The sequence below is a fragment of the Gasterosteus aculeatus genome, chromosome 16, assembly GCF_964276395.1.
Source record: "Gasterosteus aculeatus chromosome 16, fGasAcu3.hap1.1, whole genome shotgun sequence".
Lineage (NCBI taxonomy): Eukaryota > Metazoa > Chordata > Actinopteri > Perciformes > Gasterosteidae > Gasterosteus > Gasterosteus aculeatus.
In genome coordinates, this window is record NC_135704.1 from 4878548 (window position 1) to 4896521 (window position 17974).

General features: G+C 43.7%; 2 protein-coding genes across 8 annotated transcripts in view; one reads left to right on the forward strand and one right to left on the reverse strand.

The window, feature by feature from the left end:
* The window catches only part of adarb1b (adenosine deaminase RNA specific B1b), a 99978-nt gene extending 92824 nt beyond the window's left edge, over positions 1 to 7154 (forward strand). For all 6 annotated transcript variants that reach the window (XM_040200822.2, XM_040200823.2, XM_040200825.2 and 3 more), the window contains 3 exons: positions 2165 to 2346; positions 3935 to 4113; positions 4620 to 7154. In XM_040200822.2, coding sequence (XP_040056756.1) covers positions 2165 to 2346; positions 3935 to 4113; positions 4620 to 4796 — 538 coding nt within the window. In that variant the 3' untranslated portion in view covers positions 4797 to 7154. The remainder of the gene's footprint in view (positions 1 to 2164; positions 2347 to 3934; positions 4114 to 4619) is intronic.
* Positions 7155 to 12684: 5530 nt separating this feature from the next.
* LOC120833593 (anterior gradient protein 3) lies at positions 12685 to 17741 on the reverse strand. Of its 2 annotated transcripts, none has more exons than XM_040200832.2 (8): positions 17161 to 17741; positions 16776 to 16889; positions 16541 to 16604; positions 16316 to 16368; positions 15195 to 15271; positions 14744 to 14807; positions 14010 to 14093; positions 12685 to 12844 (listed from the first exon to the last, which is right to left on the reverse strand). In XM_040200832.2, exons 2-8 carry the CDS (start codon positions 16870 to 16872, stop codon positions 12795 to 12797), a joined length of 489 nt encoding a protein of 162 aa, XP_040056766.2. In that variant the 5' UTR covers positions 16873 to 16889; positions 17161 to 17741; the 3' UTR covers positions 12685 to 12794. The 2 variants fall into 2 exon arrangements, with proteins under 2 accessions (XP_040056766.2, XP_040056765.1); XM_040200831.2 differs by having other exon boundaries at positions 16993 to 17365.
* Between the last annotated feature and the right edge of the window lie 233 nt (positions 17742 to 17974).

Consider the following 17974-nt stretch of genomic DNA (forward strand, 5'->3'; position numbering starts at 1 on the left):
ACACGCAGTATCAGGCCCTCTGTCACACACACACACACACACACACACACACACACACACACGTACACTCTGGCAATATTGCATAGGGAGACAATGGTGTCTTTTGAGTAGCCCGGGTATTATGCTCGCATATTCCTCATTCTTCCGGGTCCATTTTGGTAATTTCACACACTCTCAAACAGTCTGCCTGGAGCAAAAGGGAGAATAAGAATAGTCCGTGTCTTGTTTTGGGAATTTTAAAGAGCCTATAAAGGATACGGGCTAATCAATATATTTCTAAATATATCATCAAACCCCCCCCAAAAAACACCAATACTAACTGTATTCATCCTACTAGCTTTTAGTATTGACTGTGTAGAAGAAGCCTCTTGTAGCCTATTTGGTCAAACTATCTATGACGCCTGTCATTTTTTATTAACAATGCATTATAATGTTTATGACACTGAATATTTATAGTTATAAGCACTCGTAACAGGTAAAATAATCATAGTTAGTGTTGTATTATAAATTGCATTGTTATATTTATATTATAATCTTTTTGACAAAGCATTCTAATCACTTTAAGAGGTTCATTCATGCAAAAACTATATTCCTTTACTTAACTTTACCGTTTCCAGATTTTTACGCCAACGGCAGCTGCTTGCTGTGGAATCCACGTGTACGTCATCCAAGTTGTTTAAATGCCATTTATGTTTTCTGATATGTATGAAAGTCAGATGTCCATATAATGCATATAAGATGCATATAACTCCTTATACTTATGTCTATGATGCATTTGAAGAATAAGTGTTATTATAACACTATATACAAGCACGTATTCCTTTGTTCCACTGAGCTCTATATAAAAAACAAAAACAAATGTCCACACACATAATGGAGCCACACCGTTGCCCTCGGCAACAAGGTTTTTCATTGCTAGGAACGGGCAATGGAGTATTTATGCCAATCCCACATACACTAAAATTCATACTAATATATAAATGTGCATTAAAAACAGGCCCCATCAAATGCACATGTACTTACGTATGAGTAATATCTTTTACAACTATAACTTTTTAGTTGACAATCAATAATAACAATACTATGGTATGGTTTAGCAATGAATGAATGGCTCGGGGGCTTCAGGGTAAGTTACACCCGCCTGTAAGTCTTCAATCTAACGTCTTTTCTCTCTCGCTCTTCTTGGGCGATGCTTCACAGAGCATGTCAATGGGAAAATGACACCGCATAGAAATACACCAATGAAATTGGATAACCCACAGTGTACACGACTGTAGGATTGTGTGTGATTGTGTGTGGTAGATTGCATCGGTGTGTTATGCACTAAAATATTTTTGCTTGTGCAGCTGTGTGTGTGTGTGTGTGTGTGTGTGTGTGTCCACCTCTGCACGTTGCACATTATCACACAGTATCCGTGTATTAAGCCTCTGAACTTCCCAATTGTCAGGAGACTTTCCGTCCTTTTCGTACAGACCAAAGCTGGGCAGAGGCCGATGAAGGAAGCCACACACACACTTCTGTAAGCAGCGTTGACAAAAAGCCGCTACGTTGGGCTCATTTCCTGGAATGAACAATAAAAGAAATGCTGATCACTCATCCTGCAAAATGGGATGTAATTCGTGTCTTGACTCAATAACGGCGTCTCCTAATTTAACATTTGTAATGAAGCGCTTTTACTATAGAAACAGCCTATTGGCTGCATCAGCTCGATCTCACCTCGTATGGCCTCCTTACCGCCCCCGACTTCTCCACAACCCTCATTGTTTCAACCCTTTGCGATTCGCGGGTAAAGTCCACCGACGTAGGGAGTTTGGCAGGGAGGCATAACGCATACTCGGCACTATTGGATACTGAAACATTCCGGAAGTGAACTATGCAGAATCAAAGCACTTTGTCAGCCGTTTCATGGGAACTTCAGGACAGTTGCCGCTGTCTTTGCCGTAGAACGTCTTGTGAGGTGAACCACAATATTTGGTGTTGTCTGCTGGGACTGTTTGACTATCTTCTAAAATAACTGTTTAGAAAGTCAGACCTTCAAATGGAAGCGTGCTATGAAGTTCACAGATGCAGCCAAAATCAACACAAGAAAGCGGTTAAAGCTGCATATTTCTGAAATGTCGGCATAGATTGCAGGTTATCTCATGTGCGTGTGTCTGCTGTGCAGGTGGAACGTGGTGGGCATCCAGGGCTCTTTGATGAGCTACTTCACAGAGCCAATCTACTTCTCCAGCATCATCCTTGGCAGCCTTTACCACGCCGACCACCTCTCCAGGGCCATGTACCAGCGCATCGCAGAAATCGAGGACCTGCCCCAGCAGTTTGCTCTCAACAGGCCGCTGCTCAGTGGTGAGTGGCCGCTTCCATGTGGAGCAGGTGGGGCAGGAAGCTTTACCGCTGGGAGACTTTTAACGAGGCGATAGCACGGTCGTGTTCACGCCGCCGCATCTCCTTGTTAATCTTCGGCAATCCAACTGCGTCTGTCTAAATATCAGAGAGGAAGACGGCGATCGTGAGCAGTAAACTCATTTATCCACCTCAGTGGAGACGGTTATGTCCCCCCCCCCCCCCCTCTGTTTGATGTGAGCTGACATTTACCTTGTTCCTGTGGAATTTCAATAGCTTCATCACTGTGTACATTTTCAGCATTGGCTTGAACTTGAAAAGGCCACGTAGAGCAGGACTCATGCCGCCAACCGAAAACAACAACAACAACCGTGTCTGGCAGAGTTTATATCTGCAGCTAGCTAGCTAACGTTAGCCACGCGACCGAGTCGACACTTTGGTCATTTACGAGGCCTTTTAACGTAAACTGTAATCCACTAATGTAGTTAGTTAATGATGGGCTCTGCCGCAGGAAGTGAGATATTTAGCTGGATACCACAGTCCTTAGATTTTATCTGTTATGTTTCCTTACTGGTGGTTTTGGTTCACGAGAGGCTAAAAACACGTCATTGAGTTATTAGAAAACTGTTCTTTGGGGGAGGAGTTTAACAGAACATTATTAGAGTTTTTACAAGTGATAATACCCAAAACCCAATCCGTGTCAGCAGAACCCCCAAATAACAAAGCTTCTGAAGCCTCACGTGGGGATGAGGCCATGGGGCATCTCATCCCACGGCCTGAAGCCATGTGCTCCTCCCGGGTTGCTCCCTAAATGAAGGAGATCATAGCGGGGGAGATGGGTGTTAACCTTTTCCGCTTTAGAGCGTTTTTGGCGGTGAAGGGCCGTGGCGTCGGAGCGGCGAGGATTTCATCCCTTTAAAATCATGTCCTGCCACGAGGGCTGTGAAATGGAACCAATGGGCTTGATGCACACACATACACACAACGAGCAGGACACCGGGATTTATGGCTTATTTCTCCCATTCATGCTTCACATACAGTGGAGGCTGATGGCCGGTGCCTCGCTGGAAGGAAGCAGGCTCTGACCTCATAATCCCCCTGTTTGTTTTCACCCAGTAGCACAAAAAAAAGCCAAAAAAATGTTGCTGTGGGAGCAGTTTTTTTTTAAAAGTAATGTGTTTCCAGGTTTTGTGCCATATCCATTTTTTTTTATCACATCCATGCCGTCGGATAGCAGGAGGTTAAATTCCTGTAGGTCTCCCACGGACACTTTGGAGGATGGAGGGAGAAAATAATTATCTCATCAAAGTCCTTTTACCGCTTGAAAGCTCGAAAACGTTTTCTGAAAAAGGTTCTTAAATTGTCGACATTGTTGCCACAGGAAAACATTTCCTGTCTAATATAACGTGACGCTGTCAAACTTCCAAAATGTCAAACTTGCTGACAGCGTTCTTCCTTATTGAGTTGTCTCAGCACACGAAGGAAATCCTTGAGCTTATGTTCCAAAACAAATCTTAAAAATTCATTAGACACCAGGTTTTTTCCTCCGTGTGGCCGGCGGGTCGTTCACCCTCGTGCTCCTTGATTCCAGGAATAAGTAACGCAGAGGCCAGGCAGCCGGGCAAGGCACCCAACTTCAGCGTGAACTGGACGGTGGGCGACGTGGCCCTGGAGGTGATCAACGCCACCACGGGCAAGGACGACATGGGCCGCGCCTCGCGCCTCTGCAAGCACGCCCTCTACAGCCGCTGGGTGCGCCTGCACTCCAAGGTAGACGCACCGCACGCCGCCTCGTTGCTCTGGACCACCACGGAGATTTGTCACCTGTAGTCAGTCTGAAGCAAATCTTAAAGTCTCACTTTTTTTTCAAATATGACTACCTGCATTTAATATGCTAGTCCGTAGCTTTGTATTGTGTTTATTTATATATAACACTTATATTTCTGCATTATGTCTTTCATCCACTACTGTTCATTAATGTGTTATTCTTGTTATGAGGGACTGCAGATGCAAACTAGCTGAAGCTATAATCCGGACCAGTGCAGCAAATGGTGAAATGTATGACTGAGCTGTACATGGTCCCTTTAAATAAGCACGTATATAAAGTCAATGTCTGGAGACACGAACCCTAAAATCAGTCTTGCTGATTGGAATTGTTCTTTCGTTTATGACAGACAAATAGAGAGAGGTAGAAAAGACAGAGCTGCAGTGGATGTCGTGAGCTTTTCTTCTGCAGTTGGGGAGAAAACTCATCCCCGCTCCTCTCTCCCTCTCAGCTGTCCTCCATCCTGTGGATCAAGGTGCTGAAGCCCAGCTCGTACCACGACGCCAAGCAGGTGGCCACGGAGTACCACTCTGCCAAGCAGGCGCTCATCAAGGCCTTCCACAAGGCCGGCCTGGGGGCCTGGGTCAAAAAGCCCAGCGAGCAGGACCAGTTCACCCTCTGCTCCTGAGGGACTCCTGAGCACCACGCCAGCCCCCAACACACACACACACACACACACACACACACACACTCCATCTCTCCCTGAGCCAGGACTGAAAGCAAGAGACCCCCCCGCCCCCCTTCTCTCCCCGTTGAGAACCGGCCCACAGAGGCACTTACCTCCGTCCTGCACTGTGGAAATAAACGAGCCGCCCACAGCTCACCACTGTCATTCCTCAGAGGACCTCGGCCTCGCCGCCTCCTCGCTCATCCTTTTCATTTGGTTTTAATGGATCTGCTGGTTTTCTGTTTTAAAACTGGAATCCATGCTTTTATGCCGTGGATGTGGAATTTGAAATTATGCAGTTTTTATCTATTTTTCGGATCCACCAGTGTAGCCACTTTAGGGTGAAATGTAGCCTAAAAACGCTGGACAAAAAAAACGATATGTACGGACAATGGAAAAATATGTTTCAGCATGTTGAATCGACTGCTTAAAAGAAAGAGAACACCCGAAAGCTCTAAAACATTTGAACGCGTCATGTGGTCCGTTCCTTAGACCCCTGCATTGAAACGTTCTACTGTGGCGCCGTTTGACTCGCTGACTGGTGAGAGCAGGCCAGAGGTCACAGCAGCTCGGCACACTTTTTTTTTTTACGTCTCCATCATTAATCCGCGCACACGATCTGTAAGTTATTTTAAGGCACTCTCATTTCATACTTGAACAGTGAGGGAGGGGAAAGCATTGCAGCGTACTCCTCCCGCCCCTCCCGCCCCTCCCCCCCTCGCCCGGGTCTCTGGACAAGCTTTGGGAGGTGCTGCACGTTGAATCTTTTCCTCGATCCATGGCTTTGCATGGGAACTGAACTGGGAGGCGCGCAGAGCAGGAGAAAAAAAAAAAGAGCCCCGCGCTGCCATCACTGAATGATTTTAGAATGATTGCCAGCATCTTCCTCCACAGGCAGCTTTGAATCTTTGTCTCTATTTTGTAAATGTGTTGTAATTGTTTGTTGTTTTGATTGTTTTGGGGCAGGAGGGGGGGGGGGATTTGTTTTGTTTGTCTTTCTTAAGATCGGGCATTTGAGGATGTGGGAAGCTACTGTAGTGAAACTAGTGATGAGCCGACCTCCTGGGATCGGTTAACTGTGTCACCTTTGTGGTTGAACCTTTAATGGAACATTAACGCTGTGTGGAGCCGCAGATACTCGCAAACACGCCGTAATCCCACCACGTCAACGCACACGGCAGACACGCGCGTTGCATGCTAATGCGTCGGCTAAGACCTCCGGCAACGGGTTACAACCAAAATGTATCACGGTGTGATGTCATTTCCTGTCTTCTACATCTCCAGCAACACCTCTGTGATCTCACGTTTACACCCTGAGCGCGTCGATGTGTGAAGTGTTTTACAGTTTGTAAATGACGAAATATTTACCAAGTAACAGTCAATTCCTTTTCCCAGCTGTAGGAAGTGTGTGTGTGTGTGTGTGTGTGTGTGTGTGTGTGTGTGTGTGTGTGTGTCCTTCAGCATACTCCACCAAAGATGATGTCCATGTGTGTTTCTGCCCCACTATTCTAGCTTCTTCCTATTTTTTTGTTTTAAACTATTTCTTTTGTTTTTTTTGTATATTCACTGAATAATGTAGTGATTGCTACAAAAACTGTTTATTCTAATCCATATGGGGGAAATTTCAAATGTCAGTTCTTCTTCAGTGGATCTGTAGCCGTCAGTGGACACGTGTGTATTGTGGGCGGCGATTGCTATTGCTGCCTTACAGCAAATTCTCTGTATATAAGGAACTACAAAAATCTGTCCATCCCATCCTAGAAAAGTGACTGAGTCACCGGGCACCGTAAAGCATGGCACCAACACTGCCGGGGTTTTAACAGGCTTCATCCCCATTGTAGCCACCAATGTTCGAAAAGAAACACAAAAAAAAATATGCACTGTAAGGTGCCTCAGCTAAAAGTGGCATCCACCAGCTGGCACGTGTGATGTCATATATGTACCTTTTTTAAGTGTAATTGATTGTTTTATGAGTATTAGAAAAGCAGGTAAGGAGAACCCAACAGAGCTGATTGGAAGAAAAAAAACCTCAAAGAAAACGGTGATATTCCAGAGCGCTGCCCCCCCCCCCCCCCCCCCCACCTCGACGAATAGGCCCAGACCAAAGTCACAAGCAATACTCCTGGCGTCTCCTTTTATGTCGCTCCATCACAAACAGGAGTCCCCCCTCTTTTTGTTTGTTTTTTTGTACAAGCGACTGCCTGCTTCTGAAGTTGTTACTTTCTGTTTCCTTTTAACTGCACTAAAGATGTCAACTGATGATGTCATGATAAAAACCGTCCCCGTTTATGGATCGGATGGAAACTATCACAGCAAGAACTGAACAGCTTCTGCGTAACCCTTTGTGAGTCCTGGATGATGGTCACACTCCTCCTCTGCAGCTCCGCCTGTAGTGGAACACTATTTTTTTTGTGGCGACTCCGGAGGGGGCAAGTGGGCAGCCCTGGTCCGCCCAGTGGGGGGGGGGGGGGGGGGCTTCCGGAGCCACGTTCTCTCCAGTCTCTCCAGGGGTCCGACGTGTGAAAACCTCCACCGACAACACTCCACAACCCCGCATGTACCAACACCGAAGCTGCACCTAGCATGAAGACAAACTTTTAAAAGACTCGAGTAGAAGAAAAAAAAAACCCTCATCTAAACATAGATATATAAAATGAACTAAAAAAGAATAAAAGAGTTCCTAGTTTACTTTTGCACATGGTTGGGATTCTTTCTCGTGGCGCTGTCTCTGTGTTTGATTGACGACTCAGGAGAAAGGGGGGAGACGCTTCCCGTCATGCTGTTCTCCGTTGGAGCGGAACTATGGTTTCTCAACATGGCGACGGCTGTTTGTTGTTGGAGTCCAACCTGGTAGATGGCGCCGCGCCGCCGACCACACCTGAGAGCCGCCGAGGGTTTTTCCATCCAAACACATAAAAAAAAACACATTGACTTCAAGACAATGGCACAGAAAAATAAAAAAATGTAACACTTGCGGCACTCCGTTACAACCTGCAGATATTAGTGTGTTGCTATATTAAGTGTTGTTGCTATACATTGTCTTAAGCATTAACAGTAATTAGAAGATTTCCTACATGAACTTTTGTGTGATGAATTAAAACAACTAGCCTGAAATGACAAGTAGCATCTTCACATTGTGCTACACGGTACATTCAGCCACATTTAATCAGAAAGCCTCCAGACCTGAAAATGTCCTCCCGTGGTTGTAAGGCGTCTTTCAGCTGTCGCTCTTTGACTGAACTTATCCATCCAGTAACTGCTGAAGCGCTCCGTTGGTGCAGGCGGGTCGGCATTATCACTATTGACCGCCAATTGTTTATTAACCGCAGTGACATCCAAGAGGAAATGCGCACTTTTAAATATGCCCCCACCTTTCACTGCAACCATGCTGAATGGTGGAGCAAACTAAACGCAGACCTTCATCATCAAACGCCAGTCTTCAATAATCAGACAGTTTCTGTTCATCTGGTGAGTCCAAACAGAAACTCTACACTAGCCAGCAGCCGTGCACATCCAATGTCTGCATCTCGTCTAACGTTTTGGTGTCACAGTGTGCGCAACATCAGCTGTGTGGGTTTAACAGCAAACCCCGGTGCTCAGTCTGTGGCCCTCGAGTCGTGACTGTGAAACGTTCCTCCATCAGCAACAAGCGTTTAAAGTACTTTATTATATTCCTCACCGTAAAACCAAATCGCCGCAGCGAGAATTTGAGTGAAGCAGAAAGCACAAGTGTGGAGTTGGAGAGCGGCGGGGCGGTGGGGGATGGGTGAAGGCCTCGCCATGCGGTGCGAGGGCTCGTGCCCCTGAGAGAAACGACAAGTCATTATCTGTGGTCCAGGGCTAAACGGGAGCCGCGCTCTTCCAAGGCCCACATTTCCATTTCAATTTTCTGCTCAACACACTTGATATATGTGGCAAATGACACGGCAGCAGCGCTCCCCACCTCCGGCCTGCGGTTACTCACCGGCGGGACCGTCTCCGTGACCTTGTGTCTCCCGAGGGTTTTTTTTTTTTACCCTGATGGCGGGACACCCATTGTCCCCCGAGGCCACAGAGGCCAACAGAGGCCCTGGGTGCAGGTGTGTTTCCAAACGGAACACCGTGATTCATGTTTCCGATGAGGGGGAAACACGTTCTCTAAACGGAGCGTGTCGATAGAAGAGAGAGTGATGAAACCGTTAAATGAATGTGGCATCGCATGTGGCCAGATGTGCCGTGCCTTATAAAAACACAGATCTGTTTACAGCACAGAAATCCTTCTTATACGTTGATAAAGTCATAATGATGTATAACAATAATCAGGTATTAGGTCAAGTTTCATCACACTTCAATACACGGATCATTATAAATCTCATATTTGTACTACATAATATATTATAATTCAGTCTAATTGGTTATTTGTCTTAAAGTTATGTCGGTATTCCCGTCAGTTTCTCCAAAATGGGGCTGAGCCAGCCGCCATCTACAAGTCAACTCACTGACCCCCCCCCTGCCCCCTGCCACCCCCCCAATTCAACAACTAAGTGAAATAAAAATGGTGGTACAATGCATTGTGCAAATAGTATATTGTACCACCATTAGGGAAATTGTAATACGATCCTTGAAGAAATAGTCAGTGACTGCACAGCATTATGAACGATAGTTTAGCTCTTAAGTCATTCTAAAATGTTTTATTTTGGGTTGTGATCATTGTTGTGAAGCATTATATTTTGGGGCTCTCCTAACTACTGCGCTACGAGTATGTTCATTAGGTATCATGGACGGTGTGTCATGGACAGGGTTCCCATAGAGACCAGAAAGAACATGCAGCCTGATGGAAAACAAAACCTTAAAGCAACTCTCAGGTTTTCCCTGCTGTAAATAAAACATCACATAAGAAGGGAAATGCCTGGGAGGCGACAGCCAAACGATGCAGATGAACAGAGTGAGATGTTTCTTCTGCCTTACGACACAGGCCGTTACACTTTAACCTGTTTAACCAAGAAAAAGCCAAACGGTCCATGATTCGTGGGTTGAAAGATACGAGCAAGTACGGCCTCAGTGGCTTTTATGCTGTCCTCTTCTAAAAAAAAAAAAAGTGCAGACATATTGGACAATTAAATTAATTTTATGTTGTTGCTTAATGAAAAATGAAATGTTAATTAGGAGTCTCCTCTACAAAGAAATCCACAGAGCGCTCCGGTGAATGTGCGCGCTGTGGCCTTCATCTGATTTAATCACCTTGATAAGTAATGAGTATGAAATGGATTTGGAATGGCACAAAAGGTCTTTCTCGTGAAAACATTTTCATTTTCAAAGGTCTTGGTAGGTAAAATGAGACCGGTGAAACTTTCCTTTTTGGTTTCATCCTTCTATAATAATGCAGAGCACATCTTTACCTTCAGCACTACAACCCGAGCCAACAAAACGGCTCCCCGCAGATTAAAGACATTGACTCAACATCCACACAAGTCGCCTGGTAATTACTAAAGCATCTCCTCGCCACCGCCTTTCATGCCGATCCATTGTAATTTGCTTTGAGGTGATGCTAAGTGTCGCTGTGTGTGTGTGAGAGGAGTGTAGATGGGCTCAGTATGGAGGAGAAAGTGTCAAAAGGAGACACAGATTGAGCTTATCTGTGAGCTCAGGCCTTCCTTTGTCACAGCGGCTCCTTTCTGATGAAGCCTCTTTGAACCCGACAGAATAATTAAAAAGCAGAGCGGGATGAAATTTGCATTTGCATTTTGACCTTTTTCATTTGCGTGGCGAAAATTGCGCCGCGTTTCTGTTTCTCTGTGTTTAAGAGTTGGCGTACGTAATGGTTCTGCATGCATACGGGCGGTGTGTGTTTGTGACTGTGTGGGAAAGAATAGATTCATGGCATATTACCCGGCCCATCTCTTCATTAAGGAGCTGTTTTCCAGTAAGCGGGCTCTATTTGAATAGCTAAATTGTCCAAGCAGTGTGCAAACGAGGACTAATGGCCCCGTGCCCTTGTCACAAGCGCATCCAAAGTCAAGCTGAAGAACCTTGTATGTGTGTGTGTGTGTGTGTGTGTCAGCCTATAACACTGTTTCTGTAAATACAAGGGGGCCGGCTTTGTTTTTATAATGTCCATCTCGATGTAGTCACACTTTTGCACACCAAAGCTCGCCCCAAGACAAAGACCATGGTGGAGACTCTGTGAATCATGGTGGCGACTTCTTCGTGTTTCCCTTCTCCAACGAGACAATACCATTCTACTGAAAATCTGTTGCATTTTTATATCATCAACATTGTTACAATCTTTCACAGACAGCGCGAGAGCGGCTTAATTCTACGACACTAAATACATTGTATTCAGCTTCATATGCTCTAAACATCGTATCCAGAACCTTCACTTACCCTAATTGTTGTGGATCCCATCGGTAGGCCTGGATCTGTACAGCAGAATGAGAAACATGAGCATGGAACCCATCGTGTTGTTGTTCTTTAGGGGGCGAGTTTAACCGTGGTGAAAGGTGTTCTGTCTATTACGTACACTTTATTACAGCTATATTCAGGTTCTCTAGTAGTAGCAGTTTTTTGTAAGCACTATTTAGTGAGTTTCATTACACCCAATGATTGGTCTTTTTGTCAGTAATGGTAGACTTTACCTAAAATGACCTTTTCTTTGAGGAAGGAATGAGGCAGACGGGGAATCGTCAGGCCAGATAGAGGAGAGTCTGAGTAGAAAACACATTTATTATGAACCCAGGAGTCTGTAAGCCTGTGAAACCTATTTCTTGAGAAAAACATTGCAAGGAAATAGTTGAAAGATATCAGGAGGTTTCTGACGATTCCTCTTGGGTCCAAATGAAAAACAGAATTTCTTTTGAGGAAAGAAAAGGCTTTGAAAGTCATTCCTCCCTGATCAGATGTTATGGAAACTAATATGAAGGAATGAAACTCAATGACCCATTTTAAATGCTCTGTTTTCTACCTTTCTTGTTTTTCTGGGTTAAAATGATGCGTTATGCTTATTAGTTTGAATAAGTTTCAGTGTGCAGAACAGTCTCCATGTCTGCACCACTTCTTCAGCAGGGGAAGGCAGAAGAGCGCAGACATTGATCCTTTCTATGACGGCAGAAAACGCCATCGGGGCTATTGGGGCGTTGCAGCGCTCTCATTCTGTCCGGGCCTGAGCTGAGGTGTTTCTTCAGGGAGGATCCTTCAACGGGAGAACACAAATACAGCTAAGTGAAGACTCGAAACTAAGGATCGTTGAGGACTACGTGTGCAGCGACGTAATTACTGGGGAGCTTCGAGGAGTCATCCATGAGACGTTTGACGAAACATGATGGACTGTAAGAAGAATACAGAGTTGTGTGTAATGACACACAATATATAACCTGTGCTAATCGCTCTCAGTAAAAACTGCATTCAACTCATATAATGAACCTTCAGAACATCCATTCTGGCATTGACAATAGTACAAACATCATTTCGGTGGAAGACGTGATGGGACCCTGTAGGTACGATTATACTGCCACTCAGTGGTTCGAACACGCCACCATGCGTGAGACCTTTCACCAATTATTTCAGTGTTCACTTCTGCATCTTTGGATGTAAGTCTACAGTTCCGCCCAAATTCTCTAAAGTAATGCTCACCTTCACTAATTATACGTGTAGTTTATCTCCTTTTGTAAATAAAATAAAAACTAGAGGAAGAGTTAAAGTGATCTCAATAGGCTTATTACCCCAGATGACTTTAACAGCTCTACAATACTACCTTATTTTTAAGATGATAAGATCTGTGAGTTATTCGTTAACTCACAGATCTTATCGAGCTTCAATAGTCCCAGGATTCCATCCACACAATTACTTAAGGGTAACACACTGGACACTTTCATTTTCAATCACTTATTTTGGTTTTATTGATGTAAAGACGTCCGTCTTAGAACACTGAGCAGGTGTCCCAGCAGGGGTCCGGGATGGGGAAGGTGTAACCATTGGACCTGGTTAGAGTTCAGCCTTCTTCATTTTTTGGGCTTTCTTCATGTTTTCAGCCACTGTTGAAAGAGAGCATACAAATTAGAATATGCAACATGCATTTTCTCCCTTGCAGGTGAAATGCTCATCTAAACAAAAGTAAAAACATTTGAGACGCGGGGTTTCTTGTGCTTGTGAATGCAAATACAAATACGCTGTAGCTCATTGACGTGGATGATCCACTGAATCTCCAGCACCACTAGCCGCTTTTCCCATATGTAGGAAGATATCTCAACTTGTACTTAATGGCTTGAGACTAAATTGTATTCAGATATTTGTGGTCTGGGAATTATTTCAGAAGGTTTTGGTTGAACGGATAATGTGCAGAGTTAGGTTTTATAAAACAAGATTTTCTGCCTTGACACTTGAGAGCTTAGAGTATCAAAGCATTCTGCGGGATCAGTAACAAGCAGTCTCTTGTGTCTGAGCAAAACCCCAAATAAGACAGACTTGCCATTTAAGACAGAGAAGACATGAATTACGTTAAACAGCCTCTTATGGTCGGCGCTTTGAAAACCGTCTCACTTTCTTCAGAAGTATAGTTTCTGCAGAGCTTAACGAAACACGGGTGCTGTGTACCTGTATGTTGTGTTTTCTGTTTTCCTCAAAGGGTTTATTGGATTTGACAAATGTGATGCTAGATTGGGAATAGAAAACTCGAACCACCTTGTCCAGGCAGGTTGTATGTTCTTCGATGGCGCAGGAAGCTGATGGAACTGGACCTTACATCGCATGTTCTCAGGATGTGCACACTCACTTCAAACGGCATCTCGCCATCATCTCTACTACGGGCCTGTCGTAGCTTCTGGCAGCATTATTTCAAAATTATTTTTCAAAGTGCAAAGTTGCCAGGGTGCTATTGAGTTCATCTCTTTCGCCGACTCCAATTTAATGCACCACTTAAAATTTGATTTAAACATTTGAAGTGATTCTGTTCTTATTAATGATCATCATTTCTATAAAAAAGAGCGCGTTGTGTTTCTAAGAAAACATCATTCTGCAAATTGGGCGAGGATGTGTGGAGATTTACACAAACTCTCTCAAAGCAGACAGAGCAGGCTGCAAGCTGCAAGACATTTAGGACATATAAGTTCCTCTCAAAATATAGAGTCAAAAACATGTCTTCATGCCGCTGACTGGTCATGTGACCATCATCACCATCAGAGGACGTGGACGGTCACTCACAGAGTGTCATGTCAGCCGGCTCGTAGGTGTAGAGATGGCTGGGGAACTTTCCCACGAGCTCAGTGCGCACAGTGTTGGATTGATCTGCACAGAGAGTCACACACACACACACACACACACACACACACACACGCGCGTTGATCATTTCAATAACTGTTTGGCAAATATGAAATGACAAAAGAGACGAGGCCAAGCAGTGACGGTAAAAAAACATCCAGCGAGGAAATGGAACAGGAGTGACAGCAGCCATGTGTGGACATCTCACATGGCTGCTAACTGGTGATTTGGGACTGTGTGGAAAAGGGGAATCTCCATTCGTAGTTAACCTGACAGCTTCCCACAGCATCATTAAGAATGCGTAACTATTGTTAGCATGTAATGTTTTATATATATAGTCACCCCGTCATGGCTGAACACTTATTCTGCTTCAAAGATTTCAAAACTTCAGTGAGATTTTCGGTGTCGATGGATTTAAACATCTAGTCAAATGCTAAGTATAGTAATAATGCAATGGAACTCATTACTTTTTTTACCTGAAAATTCTGAAGTTATTTTTACTCAAACAGACAGTCTGACCAACACTGTCATAAAAACATGTAATTTGCTTTTGCAACATTGATAAATGATAAAAGACTTGGCGTCCATGTATCAATACAATTTTGCATTGCAAAACACAGTTACTGTGCTGGATCAGACTTTCGCCCTCCCTCCATGAATAGTGTAAGTATATTTACCAAGAAAGAGGATTCTGGGAGTGTAGCGTCCATCGGGGGCTATTCTCTCATCCGCAGTCTCATTCTGTGAAAAGCATGAATATCGTTGATTTCTGTTAGTAAAAACTGAGCATAAAGTATTTGGCAGATGGTTACTACTAAATACTGTTTTTATTTGCAAATAAATATGTATTATGCCGGATGTTGTAACAGTTTTCCACACTGAATTCAGTGTGAGATATTTGACTTATGGCATATGAATTTAGTGGCTAATAATGCAAACAGTAAAACATGCTGAAACCAAAATCACAAAAATACCAGTTAGAAAATCCCCTCAGTGTACTTTGCTACAGGAATTACATGGCATCACATTACCTCTTTACCACAGTGCGCGTTATTCACCACATGCTGCAACTTGTGCACGGCTAAGCGTTTTTACGCTGACACAAACATCTTCACCCAATGAACCTACCAAAAGGTTGAGCATGATGAAATCCCTCCCCGCCATCTTCTGGATGGACTTATCAGCAGCAAAGGCCTTCTTCAGCGCTGTTGGAACAATCCTGCTTAGCGTGTATTTGATATTATAAAACAGGACTGTCTTTAAACTTTTTATTATAGGAATACTTTATGTACTATGTAATGAATCTGGTTGCAACAACGCAGCAATAAAGATTGAAAAAGGAGCTTGTGTGCATGGAATTGTAATTGTGTTAAGCAGTGACGGGCCGTGGATTTTCCCACTACAGTCAACCTCATTATGATGCAACAGTTACTGGTCAGTATTTTTTTCACAAAACACATTTACAGTGAAATAAAATGCTGCATGAGGCTCCACACCTATAAATACACTGCAGATGCATGAATACGTCACGATGAGACGCTGCGTAATTAACTGACAATGGATATAGTCAAATCAATGTATTTAACTCACAAGAACCAGACATATTTATTTGACAAACTATGACAAAACAATCTATCAGAACTGCACCACTAAAACCCGGCACAAGACTGGAGCTGTGCGATGGCAAAATAAGCACAATACATAATATATAATCCTATATGCAATATAATAAAAAGTATATATAAAATGTTAAAATAGATACAACTTTGTGAATGGTGAACATATATTGTGTTAATAATATTAACTTTATTAAGTTTGGATCAAGATTTGTAAGCAGGTTTTACAGAGTACTTCTAGTTACGCAATGCAACTAACATGCCTAATTTATTTAAACTTTCCTCAAGTCAGTATTTTTGAGTTAAACTACTTAAATCAAATCATATACATGCATGAGGGCCACTAGTATGTGACGAGTCAAAAGCAACAGCCAGATTTTGCCCTGTAGGCGGCCTCACTATTTATGAGCTCAGAAATGGCAGAAGAGACTTCCATTGAGCTTCCTTCCTAAAAACCAGCTGTGTGATAGATAGGACCAGCTTGGTTGGTTGGGTATTATTGAGGAATGCCCCCATTGTGTTGCCCATGAAACCAAGCCCAGGTGTGTGTTGTGAGGACAATGCAGGGTGTGTAAGCCTTTACTTTCATATTTAATACTACTCAGCTGTGACGGACCGGAGTGACTGCAGTACCTTGGCTGTACGGGCAGATGTCTTGATGATGGATGACCATCAGAGGCTTCTTACTGTGAGAGCAAAACCACAGGGAAACCACTCAACCCACTGCTCGCACAACGCTGGGTGTGGACGCGGTATTACACAACAGCATCCATGAGATAGTCGCAAGGCCATATTTTAACAGAATACTGACCAATAAATCATGTGGTACTTTTATTTTTATTTATCAATGAGTCTTACCGTTTGACCATCTCCGACAGGCCCTCTTTATAACTTTTGACCCAACGAATGCCGTCCCCCCATCCTGCAGAGCAAACCAGCAAAAAGCTCGATACAAATGAACACGCCGCACTATTTCTCAGGACTCAACTGAATCACTTCACTGACACACTCAAATTCTAGTCATTATTTGTGTGTCTTATGACCCAGACCCAAGCTCACAATTTTAAATCCACTGAGTCAATAACTCACCCACCTCTCGACAAGGACTGCGGCGTCTCCTTCTTTTTCTGCTGTTTACCAGCACTGGCACAGACACCAAGCAACAGAGCAAACACGACAAAGCGAAGCATCTCTACCTTTGGGAGAACTGCAATGACAGTTGACAATTAGAACAACAGGGAAATTCAGTGATTTCAGCAATAACCGGTAAACTTTCAGACAAGCGGCGGTCACAGGGTTTACAAACGCACACTTTACAAATCAACAGCAGAAACCCAGTCGCTGTCTTCATGTAAAATCTTTCTCATGAAAAGCTCCAGCTGCTACAGTGTTATGATCATTGTCCTTTGATCTGTAGAAAAAGCCATTCCTATTTCAAGTGTTCCCGACCTTAAAGTCACACACAATGTGTGTCTTACCTTGACAGCAGGAAGCAACAAGCGCATGTACCAGACTTGGATATACTGTGTGTTCTCTCTCGTTAGGTGTGCTTTCTATTGGGTGAACCCACCAAACAGGTAAAGCAGAGCAATGCGTTATTTCTGAACAAAAGAAATCACTCCCTAAAAAACACCCACAGTGGTTTGAATTGCTTGAACGGAGGTGCAGAGAGATACAGACTGTCAGTCTGTATCTCTTAACAGAATACTGACCAATAAATCTTAACAAAATACTGACCAATAAATCATATCGTCAAAAAGAATAGCTTGCTAATTCTGCCTGTCTGATGTTGTGGGAAGGTATACCCACCCAAACCACCGGCCTACACCTGCTCACCTCCAGCCCCAACGGCCTATGCACGTAGGCGTGGGCCTTTAAAGGATAGCAAACATAGTATTACAGAAACGTTTTAATTTCATTTGAATTTTCCTAAACACATCTAAATTGTTGTTCTTTACACTGTGAGAGTTGCAAGAGTTTTCACTGTCTCTTTCCTTTCCCGGAGCACTTTAGATGATGTGGTTCCACTCTGCCTGTATGTCTACCCGGTTGTCCATCCGAGCAACCAATAAACTAGCTAGTTAGTTGGAATGCTTTAAGCATTCCAAGTATTGTTCTTCTAATCTTTATTGTTGGAATGCATTAACGATGCATTCCAAGTATTGTTCTTCGAATCTTTATTTCTTCATCTTCAACTTCTTCTATTTCTTCCGCGCCACCTTTCAACTCCTTCACACTTTCAGCTATTAAAACCGTTCAAATATTAAAATGTTCAGCTCCTTTCTGGCTTGA